Source organism: Macrobrachium nipponense, chromosome 24 (assembly GCF_015104395.2).
Source record: "Macrobrachium nipponense isolate FS-2020 chromosome 24, ASM1510439v2, whole genome shotgun sequence".
Taxonomy (NCBI): domain Eukaryota; kingdom Metazoa; phylum Arthropoda; class Malacostraca; order Decapoda; family Palaemonidae; genus Macrobrachium; species Macrobrachium nipponense.
The window spans coordinates 5,722,383-5,740,968 of record NC_061091.1 but is presented as its reverse complement, the minus strand read 5'-3'; the positions used below and the strand labels follow the sequence as shown (position 1 = coordinate 5,740,968).

The 18,586-nt window shown below is 38.4% G+C and overlaps 3 protein-coding genes across 3 annotated transcripts in view; all 3 read right to left on the bottom strand.

The window, feature by feature from the left end:
- Nucleotides 1-18,586, bottom strand: part of LOC135205775 (trypsin alpha-3-like) — a 281,700-nt gene that overhangs the window by 171,843 nt on the left and 91,271 nt on the right. The window lies entirely within an intron of this gene.
- On the bottom strand, nt 205-3,724 carry LOC135205385 (hemocyanin B chain-like). The gene is made up of 3 exons (XM_064235878.1): nt 3,674-3,724; nt 979-2,502; nt 205-811 (listed from the first exon to the last, which is right to left on the bottom strand). Exons 1-3 carry the CDS (start codon nt 3,717-3,719, stop codon nt 387-389), a joined length of 1,995 nt encoding a protein of 664 aa, XP_064091948.1. The 5' UTR covers nt 3,720-3,724; the 3' UTR covers nt 205-386.
- LOC135205382 (hemocyanin B chain-like) lies at nt 10,307-14,066 on the bottom strand. Its single transcript, XM_064235877.1, has 3 exons — nt 13,948-14,066; nt 10,995-12,518; nt 10,307-10,880 (listed from the first exon to the last, which is right to left on the bottom strand). The coding sequence occupies exons 1-3, from the start codon at nt 13,991-13,993 to the stop codon at nt 10,459-10,461; spliced, it is 1,992 nt and encodes a 663-aa protein (XP_064091947.1). The 5' UTR covers nt 13,994-14,066; the 3' UTR covers nt 10,307-10,458.

Here is an 18,586-nt window from a genome sequence, read left to right as displayed (position 1 = left end):
ACTTAACCTGACTCATTGTGACAGGCAATGTAATATTTAAAATTCAAACAACGGTGATTTGCGTACATTGTTATAATTATGTAGTATATATGTTTGTTGGAGTCATGCTCCAAAAGTCAAAAAGAATACTACTTCCAAGTATATCTTTATCACAACTAAAACAACAGGTTTTATCGTGATGCAAAAAAAACAAAAAGAAGCAAGATCTGATATATATTTTATTGCACGACATGAAAATCTTTATAAGTTGGAAAATTTCAGATAGTAGTTACTATAAATAACATACAACGATTTCAAAGCACAAATGGTGGTGCTCTAAATGGAAGATTTCCATGAATGAATAAAAAATACATGATAACTATATCAGTCCTCATGATGCTTCATAATCATTTATGATGGTGTTCATCATGGAAGACTTTCACGTGGGTAAGCTTAAAGTTTGTGGTTTCATCAAAGACTCGTCTGTCTGGGATACGACGATCCAGAGGATATCCCATAGGACGCTTGTCAGGGTAGATTTCTCCATGAGCTCCACAATGAGCATGAGTACCTCCATGCTCAGATTCCACTTCAGGGTGAGTTAGGTCATAGCTTCCATCAGTGACTGCCAGAACGAGAGCAAAATCCATGCCGTTCCTTTTGCCCTTGGGCAGAAGCATTCTGTTGGGGATGCCGCAAGACCTCTCATATTCGGGCATGCTAAAGCTGCCACTGTCAGCTGCATCCATGAGAGACTGGAAGCTTGGTACATCAGGAACAGTAACAGAAGAGTCGACAGACTTTCTTACAACATGATTGCTTCCTGGGGTCACTGGAAATGAAATAATATACGATATTAATAGGAAACACATTTGAAAGCCACGTTTTAAGTTCCATTAATATCTGCCATTAAAAAGTGTTATAACTCAATAGAAAGCATTGACATACAAGCTAAAAATAATAATAAAAAAATGATTACAAACAAAAAGGGAAACTTACATTTCTTCCAGAATTTGTCCATTTCAATGCAGTGCCAGGTACCATTGTTGAAATCGAAATGATCCCCATTGTTGTCCTTCTCAGGGCAAAGATAAAGGCGGAAAGTACCCACAACGTCGTTTCCATTGTTGTTATTGACATCGGCAACAAAGGAGAAGTCATGGTGGTTCAAACGATGGACATTGGCCTTCAAGTCGACGTAGGCAATTCCTTCAGCAGAGTCGACAGCATTTCGAATGTCAAATTCATAGTCCTCAAAGTAAGTTTTGAGTTCTCCCTCAATGCCAAGGCTTTCAATAGATACACCAGGGAAGTCTAGGTCTTCATGTTTGTAAGGAGGAAGGCTGTACTTGTGTTCCTTGAAAATGTTATCCATATATTTGTGAAGTCTGAAGAATGTAGGATCACGAGTGGCTGTTTCAAAGTGTTCCATAACACCTGGAGGCATGTTGTATTTTCCATGAGGATCACCTTGACGGCCAAGCACAATGTGAGCCATGTTGTGAAGAGCTCCATAATACTGGACATTGGGACTGTACATGGAAGATTCGATGATGTCACCAAGTTTGTCAACACCCTCATCATTCATGATGTCAATAACTTTTCCATCCTTATCAGTAATATATCCATGTGCTATGGCATCACGGATACGGCTTTCCATGATTATCATGTCTCTTACTCTAGCCACACCGTCAACATCTTCAAAGTGGGCGTAGTCAGGACGAGCGGGGAATTCACCACCATATTTGTAGATAGTGTGTGGTGCAAAACCTTCAATAATGGGTTTCTCCCACTGAAGTTCACCTACCATATCCAAGTAGTTGGAAAGACGCTCAGAATCAAAGCGAACAGTGAGCTGATGATGAACCCAGAAGAAAAGTTCTCCCTTGCGGTCCAAGTGACCACCATATTTGTCCTCCCACCAGAAGGGGAAATCCATATGCCAAGTAACGTGATGGACATTCATTCCAATATCTTCTCCAAAGTAGGCAACACGTTGTTCCTTATTTTTCTTTGTACCTGTGAATTCCATCTCAAATGTACCTGGTGTGTTGGTCATCTTTGCAGTGTAAGCCTTTTGGATAACTTCACTGTTTGTGAACATGTGAGGAGTAACTTCATAGAGTGGGGGAAGAACAATGCCATGTCCAAGATCAGAATGAATAACAGCAGTGTAAAGGGCATACACAAACTCTCCTTCATTCATGTGTTCACGCCAGTATGCAGCATTGTGAACAGCACATTCCCAGGTCTTGCACTGCATGAAGACTTCAAAGAGCATAAGAGCCTCCTCCCTCTGACGTTCATTGAAAAGGGAGAACCAGTGATGCTGCTGAAGGAGCCTGTGGTCCTTCAGTTCTTGGACTAAGTGTTTGGCAGATTCTCCTCCATCCTTATATTGTGACACATCACCTACAGGGTCAAAGGATGCGGCATATCCTTTCAGTTCATCAAATTGCAGGTGGTCGTACACTTTCCACAGCAGGCGGTTAACATCCTGCTGTCTCTTGGCCAGTGGAACCTCTTTATGGAAGAAAAATGATAAAAATTAATTATTCGTAGTTTTAATGTTCTTTCATAGGTCTCTAAGCATTTTGTGTTGATAATGAACTAATAGGGAGGTAATCTATAAACATCTCTAAATTCTAAATTTAATAAAGGGTGAAGGACTACCTGGTTCTCTCAATCCTTTTCTTTTGGAACGCCACAAAATCCAATGAACATTTCAGCCTACTTTGGGTACTGTACTTGTAGGAGTAATGAATCAACCTTTAATTTTCAAAATCCTGATTTACTGGGGTTGTAATACTGGTCAGCCTATTCTGTAATGCTTCACTGAAGCTATTTATTTCAAAATGTTGGTTTCACTGTTATTATTACATACAAAAGAGAAGGAAAATTAATACAGAATAAGGCAAAATCACACGGACTTACAGTACAGCAAACTTTTATAGAACAGAATGTTCATGTGAAAAAAAAACAGGAAAAAAGTATGAAAAATATCAGAAAATCCAGGTGGACAGTTTAAAAAATGTAATACTGGAAATGAAGTTCCTGTCAAAAATGGAAGACTCTGGTTCATATCTTTCTAAGGTAGTATCAGAGGTCCCCTTAATCTGATTTATTTCAATACTAAAGCCAGGGTGACCAATTAAAAAATTTACAGTAAGAACAATTACAGTCATCAGGTAGTGGGTACTATGCAGCAACATTCCGCTTAACAATAATATGTGCCAACTCTCTGGAAATCGAGTAGCAAGAACGGTTGGTTTAGATTATCCCTTTCTTGCCCCATCATGTGCATTTGCCCAAGGTTGCAAATCAGTGGAGTAAAGTGTTAAAGGGAAAGAAGACACATGGTGTGGACCTATAAACTCAGCATAACCAATCTAAGACATTGTAACACACAATAGGTTGTAGAAGAGGGCACTAAAGACCCTGACAAAAGTTCCCTAATGATTAAATGACTTGTGGATAACTGCCCAGGCCTGACAGCTTCAAGCAAAGGGATAAACCTCCAAATGGTACATAACTGGAAGCCCTTCCTTACAGGTTCTCCTGGAGAAATTAATAGTTCCCTGTGAATCTTCACTAATATAATAGTTTTTACTATTACTATGACTGGGTCCCCTTTTCAGGGATCGCTCTTCAATTCTATGCCAAAGAACTTGACAACAGAACAGGCTGCACTTACCTGCAGCAGCAAGTGCCACCACAACGCACAAGACGAACACCTTCATTGTGATGTGCCAGAAGTCGTGGTGTCTCTTCCTTATATACAGGCTTTCTTACGTGTAAGGTGAGGCAAAGTCCAAGAGAAGAGGTATGGTCCTATTGTTCATTATATGTGTATGATTATCAGATAAAAATATGATAGCGCGTGCAGATAATTGTTCCTTGAGGAGCAATTGGAAAGGACCTGTCAAAGTGCTACTCTTGGTGAAAGTTGAGATGGGAACTATACGCCGTGATAAAAAATAAGTATAAGATAATAAGAATATGAGAATAAAGCCGATATGAAGAGTGATTCACACAATTTGAATGATTATTCAAGATACATAAGTGGCCTTAGAATTAGGTTGCAACAAGGTGCAAATTTTCATAACACTGTCTGCAGACAAAAAAAATGAATTTTTCAATATATTATTTACAAGGAAAGGAGAAGACCTAAGACCAGGTGGAGAGATTGCATTAGAGATGATATGAGGGAGAAGGGAGTACGGGAGGAAATGACACAGGACAGAGGTAGATGGAAGAGACTCATTGAAAATGGCGACCCTGAATAGGGATAAAGCTGGGAAGAAGAAGAAGAAGGATTCTTTACAGGGTAATATAGGGTAACTAGTTTTTGTGACCTATGTTACTGTTTCCTTTGTGAGCTGAACTGTTACCAAAAGTTGCACTTTTGCCTATTTTCCCACTGTTGTGGGTGTGCACAAATACAGGTACCAGCAGGTCATCTATCTATTGCAAAATAAATTCAATTATAGAGAGTTTAATTATTAAAGAAATGTACAACCTCTGACAAATATAGTAAAGACTATGCAGTTTCTTTAGCTGGTGTGCTGAACTTTAATAATGAGAAAACCTTAATGTATTTTTATTATAATATGATTCCACTTCATTCTTTTTAAAGGACTCATTCACATATGTAGTTCAGTGCTGAAATCAGAGAGTAATTCACACAAAAACATTCTGAAGGAATAGGTTCTGTGAAAAAAAAAGAAAAAAGAGAAATCAATCATACAGTAATTAATCTTCGTAACCATTGTTATTGCAATGTATCATGTTGTCAAATGAACTTTGCATGGGCTTATCACTATAGCTGGTTCACTTAGGGTAGATTCTTGAGTGAACCCTATGCCAACGACACGTTTGTTTGGCGGCCGCTGATTGGCTGGGAGCTGCCTGGTTCCCAGTACCAGCTAATCAGCAGCCACCAATCAAACGTCTCGTAGGGCTCATTCACGAATCTACCTTAAGTGAACCAGCTATAGTAACTTTAGATCATATTTGTAAGACATAATCAATATATTATGTACTCCCTTGCTTGCAGTCCCCCCCAAAACGTTGCTTTCAAGGACAAACGATAGCTCAAGGCAACTAAAAATAAATGTTGACAATCATTCATTGCATTTTTTAACGACGAATGCAACCCACACCACCTCACACTTTCACTACAATACTTTGACTCTTGTTGAGCACCAGGGCAAGTATCTAAAGGCACAGGAACTCTTCTCCAGCCACATCACAATGAAGATGGTAGTCTTGAGGAGCAAGACAAAATTCTTTTGAACCACTTTCCTGCTTGCAAGATTCTCTACATAACACTTCACTGCTCTTACATAGCTACTTAACCAATAGGCTTTAGTATACGTCTCTACATCTCTTCCCCAGTTAGTCTCCTAAGATACTGGTAATATCTGGTAACATATATATGTATGTACATATATCTATATATACAGGCAGTCCTCAGTTATTGATGGACTCGGTTATTGGCGATCCAGTTTTATGGCACTCATCTAGCACCATAAAATCGGCAATTTATGGCGCCATAACAGGGCCGAGTTTCATTTATTTGCACCATAATGTGTCTTATGGCGGGCCATAAGGCCTTATGGCGTCATAACATACCTAACAGAGGCGCCATAATGGTGCTTATGGCACCGATAACCAGTTAAAAGCACCATAAGCACCATTATAGCGCCATAAGTCACCAAGTTTTGGTTAGTGACGGTTTTTGCTTATTAGCACCCCCTTGGGAACGAAACCTCTGTCAAGAACTGGGAGCTGCCTGTACATACATAAATATATGATATATATGTAAATAAAATATATATATATATATATATATAATACGTAGTTATATATATATACAAAATAATACCTCAACCTTACGTGTGGTTAGGTTCCAGAATCAATCGTGTAAGGTGAAGATTCGCATAAGTTTGGTAAGGTCACTAAAAATGCTAATATATGTTTATTTCTAGAGTTGAAACGTTAAATAGGACCCTAATCATGCTCCCAAAATATAAAGATAAATTTGAAAGGAAATTAAAGTGACTGTAATTTCATTTAAAAGTTAGCTTAATACATAATGCTTAAAAAATAAATAAGTGCTTGAAGTAACAATAGAGTGTTACATTATTGTGATGGGTACTATTTATATTTCCCACACAAGCTCATTTACAGTAAGTAAGTCTGTACAGTGGCGCTCAAATCTCATGCGACGTTATTTCTTTTTGTATCGTCCAGATTCTCAGACTCGACGTGACGTTGCCAAGTAGTGCTAATTTTTTTTTTTTTAATGTCATACATGTCCAAAAGTTTGTGAATTCACAAATTTACAGCTAGCCCTATTTTCCTTATGGTTAAATAGACATGATCCCTTTTATGTATTGGTATAATTCGTAATCTGTGTAATTTGAACTGATTTTTTTTACGCTGCTCATTTCAAAGTGCGGTGTGATAAGGTTAGCGATGCCAGCAATGAAAGCACACTTAACATGCTCCTCGGACTGGTCAACATAACAACGTCTGCAGCATTACGACAGTAGACCTAATAAGCTCAACCAATAGTCATAACAACATTTTCAAAATAGAAATATGAATTAAAACAAGTTTTCTTTGAATGTTAAAGTTTTCGGCTGCGTTTAAGCTGCTTGTATGTTGCAAAATGTTTTATAGGCCTAAAAAAATAATCTAAGCCTTCTGAGATGTAATCTGTTTCTGATGAATTTATTTGTAGAGCTTACCTGTTCTTTGAGGAATAAGAATTACAACCAGTTTTCTTTGAATGTTGAAGTTTCAGGCTGTGTTTAAGCTGCCTGTATGTTGCAAAATGTTTTATAGGCCTAAAAAAATAATCTAAGCCTTCTGAGATGTAATGTTTCTGATGAATTTATTTGTAGAGATTGCCTGCTCTTTGAGGAATACAATAGGTATAGGAATTACAACCAGTTTTCTTTGAATGTTGAAGTTTCAGGCTGTGTTTAAGCTACCTGTATGTTGCAAAATGATTTATAGGCCTAAAAAAATAATCTAAGCTTTCTGAGATGTAATCTGTTACTAATGTTTTTATTTGTAGAGATTACCTGTTCTTCGAATAGATGATGATTTTGGTTATATGGAGAAGATGGCTATTAATCGAAATATCATAAGTATTAATATCTCGGTGTATGGAACGCTTGATTTTAAACTGGTTTAAAATATTATTTTCTTAGAAGTCCTTCTGCTCGCTTTTGGTGTATAATTTATTCTTTCATAAGCTAACTTGAAGTGAAAGAATGGGTAGATAACGTCATTTGCTTTCTGGCCAGAAATTGTTAATATAGAGATGTGAATATTAAGTGTAAAGTAAAGAAATCTAACACCTAGGCCTAGGAATGATATCTTGGCTTTGGCAAATAGATGAATATTTGTTAGTATGCCATCATTTTTTAAATATTTAAGAAAGAAATAATTATGTGTGGAAATCCAAATATTCCTCTAAGACATAAAGTAAATGTTTTCAAGATAATTTCATGGTCGCTACTCATTGTAGACCTACTTATGTTATACCAGGTGGTTGTTGTTGCACCGACACTAATGATACGTCACACATGTCCCCTCAGACGTTGGTATCGGTGGGCGCATTCTACTTTTGTATATACATATTTAATTTTTGTCAGCATTGAGGTGGAAAAGCAATCAAATAGGACTATTTCAAATTTTATGCTTGCTTTGGTTACTAATGTTATGACAATTTTTTTCGCTTTTTTTTATTTAACATTTGAACCGAGGTTTGATGACGTCTTCGTTTTGGTCAAATGATTCAGCGATGAGTGAACGAAAGTTTTGAAAATGTTCTGTAAGAGTTTTTCTGAAATTTGGTTACACGTGACATTTCTTACATTTTAGAAATATGACAGATTTCACTCTTATGAAACATATTATGGCCTTATTGTATGCGATACTCGCGTTTTCGCATTGAAATAATAGATAAATATGGAGCATGCTTGGTTGCCAGTAAGTGAATTTTGAACGAAATCCTATGGAATCATGTCGCATGAGGTTTGAGCATCACTGTACATATACTAATGCTACCCCTAATTCTTGAGATGCCATTTTCTTTTGCACTCACAGACTAAAAGACGTTTTCTTTGTGTTGTGAAGTAAACATAAAGTCACAGTTATCATGAAGGTACAATTCAAAAATGTATAGAAAACATGTCCATAATGTTTGTATAGGGTACAGGTAAAATTCAATCAGCTTAAAATTATGTACTGTGCAGGTAAAGCCGTACAAAGAATTACCAAGTAAGTGGCAAATACTACCTTTTTATCATATTTATATACAAAAATATAGATAATGCAAATTTTCCATAACGAAAACTTAAAAATTACTTAAAAAATTCAACAGGCACTTTCTGCAGGGGTATCATCCTTGTAAAGTGTACTAGTAACCTTGTGAATGGGTATCACATCTTGCTAAAGTACACTGACTGTATGTGCTGTATCATATTTATGCATGTACAAAAATAAAAACACATTTTTTCATACAGATTTTACACATAAAAGTATGAAAACTAATAAATTACTTCAAAAATTAGACATGAACACTTCTGCGGGGTTTCTCGAGGGTTTCGCACATGTCGAGTGTCTGTGATCATATCACGTATACCAGTTAGGTTCCAATGTTTGTTTGTTTGTATGGTGTTTTTACGTTGCATGGAACCAGTGGCTATTCAGCAACAGGAGCAACGGATTTACGTGACTTCCGAACCACGTCAAGAGTGAACTTCTATTACGAGAAATACACATCTCTCACTCCTCAATGGAATGCCCAGGAATCGAACTCGCGGCCACCGAGGTGGCACGTCAACACCATACCGACCACGCCACCGAGGCGCATTAGGTTCCAATGTAAAGTTTGTGTGTCTATGAATTCGCTCAACTCGAAGCGAGTAAGATCGGGGTTTTACTGTATGTATGTATGTATGTATGTATGTATGTATGTATGTATGTATGTATGTATGTATGCATGTATGTAGTATGTATGCATGTATGTATATTATATATATTATAATATATATATATATATATATATAGATATATATATATATATATAATATATATATATATATATATATATATTTATAATATCAGAGTGGCTTAGTCAAATACAAGTAGAATGGTGATTTCTTTCTGATCTCCCTTCAATTACATCTCTTTAAAGACTTATGACAATTTCCTCAAATACTCCATCTTCGTAATAAGTGACCTTGAAGTTTTTAAATCTTATTTGTAACTGATTTCAAATACTGAAATGACAAAAACAGAGCGATTAATTGATCAAAAACCATGCACAGTCTGCACAGGAGGAGATGGAATACAAAGATGGCTTTCACCTGTGCCCACAAGAATATAAGACCTCCTATCTGACAGAAAAGGCTCACCTATCTAGCTATATACTGACTTTGGAACACCTTACTAACTCCTTCAAATATTAGAAACTATGATATCTATTATGGGTTCTCTTGTGTTGGAATTTAGTGAAAGACTAAAAAGTGTAAATCAAACAGTGGGCAGATTGAAAACAATTAAGAAGTCAAATAGACTGAAATTGTATATGATGGTAAGGTTACACTTAAGTGAAGTACCATCTATATTGCTATACAGACATGAATCATGACATGACAAAGGCACTGTATCTAGGAGAGTTCGTTGATTTGAAAATAAAGCTTCAAGAAGAATATTAGGAGTCCAGTATCAGGAATACACGAGAAATGGTACCACAAAGGAAATTATGCAGTTCCACATGTACATGTGATAGTGATGACAAGGAGATGGAACTCAATGGGACAAGTCCTCTGCACAATCCTAGGGAGAACAGCAGAATGGTATGCAACAGTGTCAGCAGGGATCAGTGGCATTGGAAGATCCAGACCTCCTTGAATAAGAACTATGGGAAGGGGGAGGGGCTGGAGATGAGCGGAGATTAAAGGAATATGAAGCACAGGAAAGACATGAGTGGTGGATGTTGGTTGAGGGCCTTTGGAACCAGCACATTACTAGCTGTACTAGCCAGTGGTCAAAGTATTTCCAAAATGACATTCAGTGCATACATAATTTTTCCCAGACGCCTACACCGTTATTTATTTATTTTCCAGCCTTGGTATGTTTATGACTCCATAACACTAAACATACTTTAAGTTAAGTACATGCTAGTCTGCTTAATAGTCACTTAAGAATCTCGGTAAAAAAAAAGCAAAGTTTCTGAGCTTGGTTTCAAATGAAGCCTACATGGTCAATCAACTCTACAGGGGTTTCAAAAGGAAAAAGTTGGTCATGCAAGATCTTTATTGTTATTAGTACGAGCCATTTTCCCCTAATTAAATTAAGAGGCTCCGATGCCCAAACACAAAACTTTATATTATGTTCTTCACAGATGAAAATTTAGTGTTGTTATTACCTTGAAATCATTGCTATTTTCATATCTTAATGGTGGGTATCATCATGGTATACTTTAACATGAACAAGCTTGATGTTGGTAGTTTCATCAAAGACTCGTCTGTCTGGGATTTGACGATCGATAGGGAATCCCATCGGGCGCTTGTCTGGATACGTTTCTCCGTGGGCTCCACAGTGGGCATGAGTGCCTCCATGCTCAGATTCAACATCTGAGTGTGTTAGGTCATAGCTTCCATCAGTGACCGCCAGGATGAGAGAAAAGTCCATGCCATTCTTCTTACCCTTGGGAAGAAGCATTCTGCTGGGAATTCCGCAAGCCCTTTCGAATTCAGGCATGCTGAAACTGCCACTGTCAGCTGCATCCATGAGAGACTGGAAGCTGGGCACATCAGGAACAGTGACAGAAGAGTCCCTTGATTTTCTTACAACATGATTTCCTCCAGGAGACACTGTAATGGAAAAGACAGAATGAGTTTGAGAAAGCTGTGTTAGGCAATACTGATGTAGATTTAACAGCATTTAAGTTACAGCAAAATCCCAAAATCTGTAAGAACCATACTTACATTTCTTCCAGAATTTGTCCATTTCAATGCAGTGCCAGCTGCCATTTGTGTAATCAAACTCCTCTCCATTGTTGTCATATTCAGGGCAAAGGTACAGGCGGAAAGTACCAACAACTTCTTTTCCATTGTTATTGTTGACATCGGCAACAAAGGAGAAGTCGTTGTGGTTGAGACGATGAACATTGGCTTTCAACTCAACTGTGGGAATGCCTTCAGCAGAATCTACAGCATTTCGAAGATCAAATTCATAGTCCTCAAAATAGGTTTTAAGTTCTCCGTCAATGCTAAGGCTATCAATGTTGACACCTGGGAAGTCTAGGTCGTCATGAGTGTATGGAGGAAGACTATATTTATGTTCCTTGAAAATGTTATCCATATATTTGTGAAGTCTGAAGAATGTAGGATCACGAGTGGCTGTTTCAAAGTGTTCCATAACACCTGGAGGCATGTTGTATTTTCCATGAGGATCACCTTGACGGCCAAGCATAATGTGGGCCATGTTGTGGAGTGCGCCATAATATTGAACATTGGGACTGTACATAGATGATTCAATAATGTCACCAAGTTTGTCAATCCCTTCGTCATTCATGAGGTCAATGATCTTTCCATCCTTGTCAGTGATATATCCATGGCTAATTGCATCATGAATGCGACTTTCCATGATAATCATGTCACGAACTCTTGCAACTCCATCAACATCTTCAAAATGAATGTGGTCAGGTCGGGCAGGGAATTCACCTCCATATTTGTAGATGGTGTGTGGGGCAAATCCTTCTTCAACTGGTTTCTCCCACTGGAGTTCATCCACCATATCCAAATAGTTGGAAAGACGCTCAGAATCAAAGCGAACAGTGAGCTGATGATGAACCCAGAAGAAGAGTTCTCCCTTGCGGTCCAAGTGATGTCCGTACTTGTCTTCCCACCAGAAGGGGAAATCCATGTGCCATGTGACGTGGTGCACATTCATTCCAATGTCTTCTCCAAAGTAGGCCACACGTTGTTCCTTATTCTTCTTTGTACCTGTGAATTCCATCTCAAATTTACCTGGAGTGTTGGTCATCTTAGCAGTGTAAGCTTTTTGGATAACTTCGCTGTTTGTGAACATGTGAGGGGTGACCTCGTAGAGTGGGGGGAGAACAATGCCATGTCCAAGATCAGAGTGAATGACAGCAGTGTACAGTGCATACACAAACTCTCCTTCATTCATGTGTTCACGCCAGTATGCAGCATTCTTAACAGCGCAGTCCCACTCCTTGCATTGCATGAAGACTTCAAAGAGCATCAGAGCTTCTTCCCTCTGGCGTTCATTGAAGAGTGAGAACCAGTGATGCTGTTCAAGGAGTCTGTGATCTTTCTCTTCCTGGACCAAGTGCCTGGCTGCTTCGCCACCGTCCTTGTATTGGGACACATCACCCACAGGGTTGAAAGAGGCTGCGTATCCTTTCAGGTCATCAAAGTGGTGGTGGTCATAGACATTCCACAACAGGTGGTTAACATCCTGTTGTCTCTTGGCCAATGGTACATCTGCGTAGAAGAAAAACCTTGTGAAAATCTCTATTAAGGCGAGTCACTGTTTTTCGCACAGTTTGAACCAAATATGCAAATTTTTTATCTAGCAAGAAAATGTAATTGAGGACGCACATTTCCGTGGCACCATAAGACTTCTATACACTAATAAGTGTTCTACCCAAATGATTTCACGTTATAACTCGGACACCATATTACTGCTCCAGTAATGAATAATTTTAGGCAGAGGATCATTATTGTTCTGTCTCATTTCATGTTCAGTAACTTCCATTGCATAGAGGACTGAACGTGTTTAGACAATTTATTCCAATCAAATCCTTGAAGGAAAACTGTAATTTTGGTGTGTGTTCCAAGACATAAATCCTTAATCCTTAGGAATCTCTTAGTGCTTTGAAATAACTAATGTAATTGAGGATGACTATTTTTCTGTCACTGTCAAAATATTATTCTTGAATAAAGATATCTACTGTGGTTTGGCTAGGAGATTTATTTGTGAAAGTTTGGCTGTGATTGGCTGTGTAAGAGATCTCTACCCATTTTGAAATTTGACAGACAGTGATGTTTAGATTCTGGTCCTTCGTTTTGAAGAGGTGCCGAAGGCCTTTTTATTATGAAAAGTATGATTATTATGGCAACAAACTGTTTTGTAAACTTTTCTGCATAGCTTAAAATTAGGTCAGGAAACTATGGCATTAGAGGCAAAAGGCAGACTGTTGGAATAAACTGTGCAAAGCTAGTCCTACTGAGTGTGGTGGATCGTACATTCTAAAATAAACTGCGTAAAGCTAGTACTATGTGGTGGATCACAGTCTTGAATAAACTGCATAAAGCTAGTACTATGTGGTGGATCACAGTCTAGAATAAACTGCATAAAGCTAGTACTATGTGGTAGATCGTACAGTCTATGAGGATATGAACGCAAGGGATGATCAGAAATATAAAAACGTTTATTGTGTAAGAAATTTAAGTGAACTCGTGTTTCTTTCGACATTAGAGAGGTTTAAAAAAATCGGGAAAATTCACAATATGGTAGCACAAAAGAAAAAATACTACCCGAGATTAGACAGGTAAAAAAAAAATGAATAAGAAAAAAAATTTGGAAAGTTACTTAATATGTCAACTTTGAGCACAACCGAAGAAGTAAGAGACAAACATTTCGCAAAAAGCAAAGTTTTTTGTCTTTAAACTTGAATTGTGAAGAGTGGCATCCATAGCAGAAGCAGCTGCCAGAATGTCGGTTATTACTGGGGTACTCTATGTCATTCTTCGGAAACGGAACCGTTGAGTGAATTAACAACTACATAAATAGGTCTACAGTCGGGAGGCGAAAATGAGACAAATGCAGTAGTGTATCATATATACATAAGCAGCTTTTCGTGAAATATCTAAGAAATGGTTCAAAAAGAGGTTAGACTGATATACTCACCGGCGGCAGCGAACGCTACCAGAGCGCACAAGACAAACACCTTCATTGTGTGATGTGGCGGGAGAAGAGTTCCCGCCGCTTTTTATACAGTTCTCGGGTTGCAATGGGAGTCAAAGTTCAACGGAGACAAAGTGTTGCTAGTGTGCTTTATGATCATTTATCTGATAAAAATGCAGTCTAAAATTATCGATTGCTCTTTTTTTTGAAACCTTGAAGTATATGCTACTTTTGATCTTGAAGGAGAGAGAAAGAGAGAGACGAAAAATATATGAGGTACGTTTTTCTACGCCATACTTGAGTTTACTTTTTAGCATTATTTCCAGAAAATTGGCGCGTTGGACTACCATGCCTACTTTTATGGAAATAATTGGAGTCTGAAGATATAGTAACATAACTGGTGATAGTGGAGATTTAATTCCCATAACTTCCAACACGTTCGAAAATATTGTACATTTCCTTTAATAATTCTGCCTCGTCATGCGTCATGCCGCGAACTGCAGCCTTATTCAGCGTGGTTTGGGTGTTACGAATGGATCAGTCCATCTTTTTTAAAATGAATGGAAAGAAATGAGCAACGGTAAAGAAATCAACATTTTTTCATATAGTTAATACGTCAGTGCATGAAGCGAAAATCACTGTTATTCCTGTGTTTAGGGGGAAAAATAATTCTCACTGTGCGGACCCACAAGACCTATAATCTTGGTTTTTTTTCCCATCTGTTCATCCGCCTGTGGTGGTCGCGCATGGTAAAACTGCGTCCTGAGCTTTAAATAGTTATGCTATGTGTAAGTTTTAGGTTAGTAAAAGGACATCTGGGTGTACATTTGCAACTGAAAAGTGTTTTAATAATTTACTGCATACGAATGACACCGTTAAGGATATTATTTAAAGCCTGGGACGCAGGGTTACCATGCGCAAACACCACAGGCGGATGGACAGATGGAAAAAAACTGAGTCTAGTTGTATTTATTAGACCGATATCTTTGGAAACCGGAGAAATAGGAGGACAAAGTTCATGTGAAGTTGGTCAATTGAGACATAATTTCCTACAAGTTCCCATAGTGGATTTAAAAGGATATTGATCTTGGACACTTGACATGACTTACTGGAGGACTGATTAATTCATACAATTTACGCTGTCGAGTTCAGTTGAGTTGGATATAGAATTTCAGCCAAAGGCCAAGCACTGGGACCTATGAGGTCATCCAGTGCTGAAATGAAAAAAAGGTTTGAAAGGTTTAACAGGAGGAAAACCTCGAAGCAGTTGCACTGTGAATCAACTGTGGAAAGTAAGATGGAAGAAAGAGTGTATGGAAGGAGGGAAGCACAGTAGACGAAACGAAAGTGGTTGCAGCTAAGGTCGAGGGCACGCTGCAGAGAACTTTAACCAATGCCTACAGTGCAACGCATGAGGTCCACTGACAGCACTATACCCGCCCACGGAGGCAATTTAGACTTGACAAACCAAGTCTTGGAGATCTCAAAAATCAGCTCTCACGTCGGAGAGGAATTTTGGAATGTTTGGACAACAAAGACAACGTATCCTAAAGAGTTTTCTCACTCATTTGAGCACAAAAATGGTCGAAACTGACCACTTTCAGGACCTCCACATTTCTTTAGGTGATAGCATTGCGCACAGCGACCTTCAGCATTCTGCTGAACCGATGGTTCCTATACTCTGTTTTTTTTCCATCTGTCTATCCGCCTGTGGTGTTTTCGCATGGTAACACTGCGTCCCAGGCTTTAAATAGTTACGCTGTTTAAGTTTAAGGTAAATAAAAGGATATCTGGGTGTACATTTGCAACTGAAAAGTGTTTTAATAATTTACTGTATGCGAATTACACCGTTAATATTCGAAATAGGATATTATTATAAATGTGGAATGTAAGCTGAATGTAATTGTCTAATGCCCGGGACGCAGTGTTACCATACGCAAGCACCACAGGCGGGTGGACAGATGGAAAAAAACCGAGTGTAGTTCCTGGTTCCTAAACGCTCACTCCACAAACACAGTTGTGGGCACACTACTACGCTGTTTATGGGGTGCAAAGTTTTATCCCCTGAATTGTTTGCTTTACTTATTATCCAGTTGAACTTTATGTTGCTTCAAAATGTTTATTTTATTCCATGTCTATTATCCCCTTTTTTTTGCAACCAAATTAACCGGGTATTCTTGGAAAACGAACCAGAAACTTCTTCTTTATCAATTCAGGTGAAATAATTCTTCGTCTTAGTCAAGAGCTTGTGGGGGGAGGGGGGTGGGGGAGAGCAAAGACCGAGAATATTATCATCGAGTCTGCAACTTACATGTACTTTGGCCGATTGATTGTAGCTTTAGATAAATAAGCCATGAAAAAATTCAGTCTACTGCACACAGACATGATGTATCTATCTATATGATTATGATCCAATGTACTTGAGAACATCTTTTAAATCCACGGTAGAAAGAAATGAAACAAACCTTGGAACAAGTTCCTTTCGTAGTTTTTGTTTTGTTTGTATGGTGTTTTTACGTTGCATGGAACCAGTATCCAGTATGGTTATTCAGCAACGGGACCAACGGCTTCACGTGACTTCCGAACCACGTCGAGAGTGAACTTTTCTATCACCAGAAATACACATCTCTGACTCCTCTATGGAATGCCCGAGAATCGAACTCACGGCCACAGAGGTGGTAGACCAAGACCAAACCGACCACGCCACTGAAGCGCTGGGAACAAGTACTTTCGTAGTATATTCTACATTTTCAAGTTCACACTGAATATAATAAGAGATTGACAGACCTTTATATATGTACAAACAGGAAGAGGGGGCGGGGTTACATTTTGTTAATATGGGCGGCGTGTTCTATTATATGACTGATGAAATAATTTCTGTAACCTTCACTGTTACAGTTACATTTAAATTCCATAATAACCTGAGGCATAGCATTTTCTGTCCGTCAGAATTTAATGTCGGAATCTGCACCATACCTCCATTGCATGATGCTGAATTCAACGAGCAGTCTGCTTTTCTTTTGACATTCAGAATCTGTATCATATCTCATTGCATAATGCTGAATTATAAAAGGCATCTGCTCTTCTTCGTTATCAGTAAGGTTTCTCCTCAAGATCCATCAATGAAACAACAAACTCTTTCTTTGGACCCTCGCATTATCAAGATGAACTCGAATAGAGAGATCAATAAATAAACGACTTCTAGAGTCTCTGGAGGCAGCAGTTTTCAGAATTTTCTTACGTACAGTCATTCTCCTGTTGCCGGCTGCTGAAGAGCAAGAGCCCGTGCCAGCATAAGGCTGGTTTAATCTATCTATCTATCATCATCATCATTCTCCTGATGTGTCATCAGCTGACATGGAAAAAGGGTGTTTTATCTTTTCAATGAGAGTTCATTGTGGCGAGAACAGCTAGTACTTTCCTAGCTAAGTATTTAAAGCTAATCAAATCAACAGAATGGATTGAAAACCGTTTTGACAAATCTTCACTTTTTAATGGGCCTCTCTCCACTACGGACATCCGTTACTCCAAGAGTTCTGATAAATACATAAAATCTAGGCCAAAGGCCAAGCACTGGGACCTATGAGGCCATTCAGCGCTGAATCGGAAACTGATAGTAAAAGGTTTGAAAGGCGTAACAGGAGGAAAACCTCAAAGCAGTTGCGTTATGAATCGTGTGTTAGGAGAGGGTGAAAAGTCAGATAGAAGAAAGCGAATGTGAAAGGAGGTACAGTAAAAGGAACGAAAGGGGTTGCAGCTAGGGGCCTAAGGAAGGCACGCTGCAAAGAACCTTAAGTAATGCCTACAGTGCGCCGCAAGAGGTCCACTGACGGAACTATCCCCCCCCCCCTCTCTCTCTCTCTACGGGAACTTACGTAAGAGGCACAATGTAACACACACCTTTTAGTGAATCACTTCCTTCTCAATGCGAGATATATGTCTTGTCGAAGTCCCATAGAATACTGATGACTAAGACGAAGTCTGTGGCAACGGTTTTCAAATTGAAGGAACCCCTTTTCCCTTTCGAATCAACGTCTCTAAACTTTCTCTCGTTATCATGACTTCGGCCTCTTTGTCACGTTTTAGTTGCTTTCTCCAACCTATTTGTCTAACAACGTCTAATTCCTTTTTATGAAAGTCGTGAATATCAGGAAGGGATGACAAACTCAACCCTAAGAGCTGTTAGAAGTCTAATGAACCTCCCATTGATTTTAGGGACCTGACAGATATCAATACACTCGAAAGAAAGAGCAAAGGACTTTCGACTTTTCCTCCAGCCAAGTAAAGGACAAGAATCCAAAAGGCCTTGCGGTAGAACTCCATCGTTTGTGTTTCTCTCCTTTTCTCCTTTGTGGATTTTGTCCTTATTCATATACGAATTCGTCAAGTGCCATATTTTCGTGATTCAGTTATACATACATATTTGTATATACGTGTATATAATATATATAATTATATATATATATATATAATATATATATATATATATATATATATATATATGTGTGTGTGTGTGTGTGTGTGTGTGTGTGTGTCTGTGTGTGTGTGTCAAATAAACTTGCTGTAAATGCTTCCTGAACTAGATTAAAAGTACGTAACATTTGTTCGTCTCCTAGCACTCTCTCATTGGACGTCTAAATAA

Excerpts from the sequence above, each read along its gene's own strand:
- LOC135205385 (XM_064235878.1), bottom strand. The coding sequence starts at position 3,719 with ATGAAGGTGTTCGTCTTGTGCGTTGTGGTGGCACTTGCTGCTGCAG. Across the intron at positions 2,503-3,673 it reads GGTGGCACTTGCTGCTGCAG|AGGTTCCACTGGCCAAGAGA; the intron begins GTAAGTGCAGCC and ends TCTTCCATAAAG. Across the intron at positions 812-978 it reads GGACAAATTCTGGAAGAAAT|TGACCCCAGGAAGCAATCAT; the intron begins GTAAGTTTCCCT and ends TTTCATTTCCAG.
- LOC135205382 (XM_064235877.1), bottom strand. The coding sequence starts at position 13,993 with ATGAAGGTGTTTGTCTTGTGCGCTCTGGTAGCGTTCGCTGCCGCCG. Across the intron at positions 12,519-13,947 it reads GGTAGCGTTCGCTGCCGCCG|ATGTACCATTGGCCAAGAGA; the intron begins GTGAGTATATCA and ends TCTTCTACGCAG. Across the intron at positions 10,881-10,994 it reads GGACAAATTCTGGAAGAAAT|TGTCTCCTGGAGGAAATCAT; the intron begins GTAAGTATGGTT and ends TTTCCATTACAG.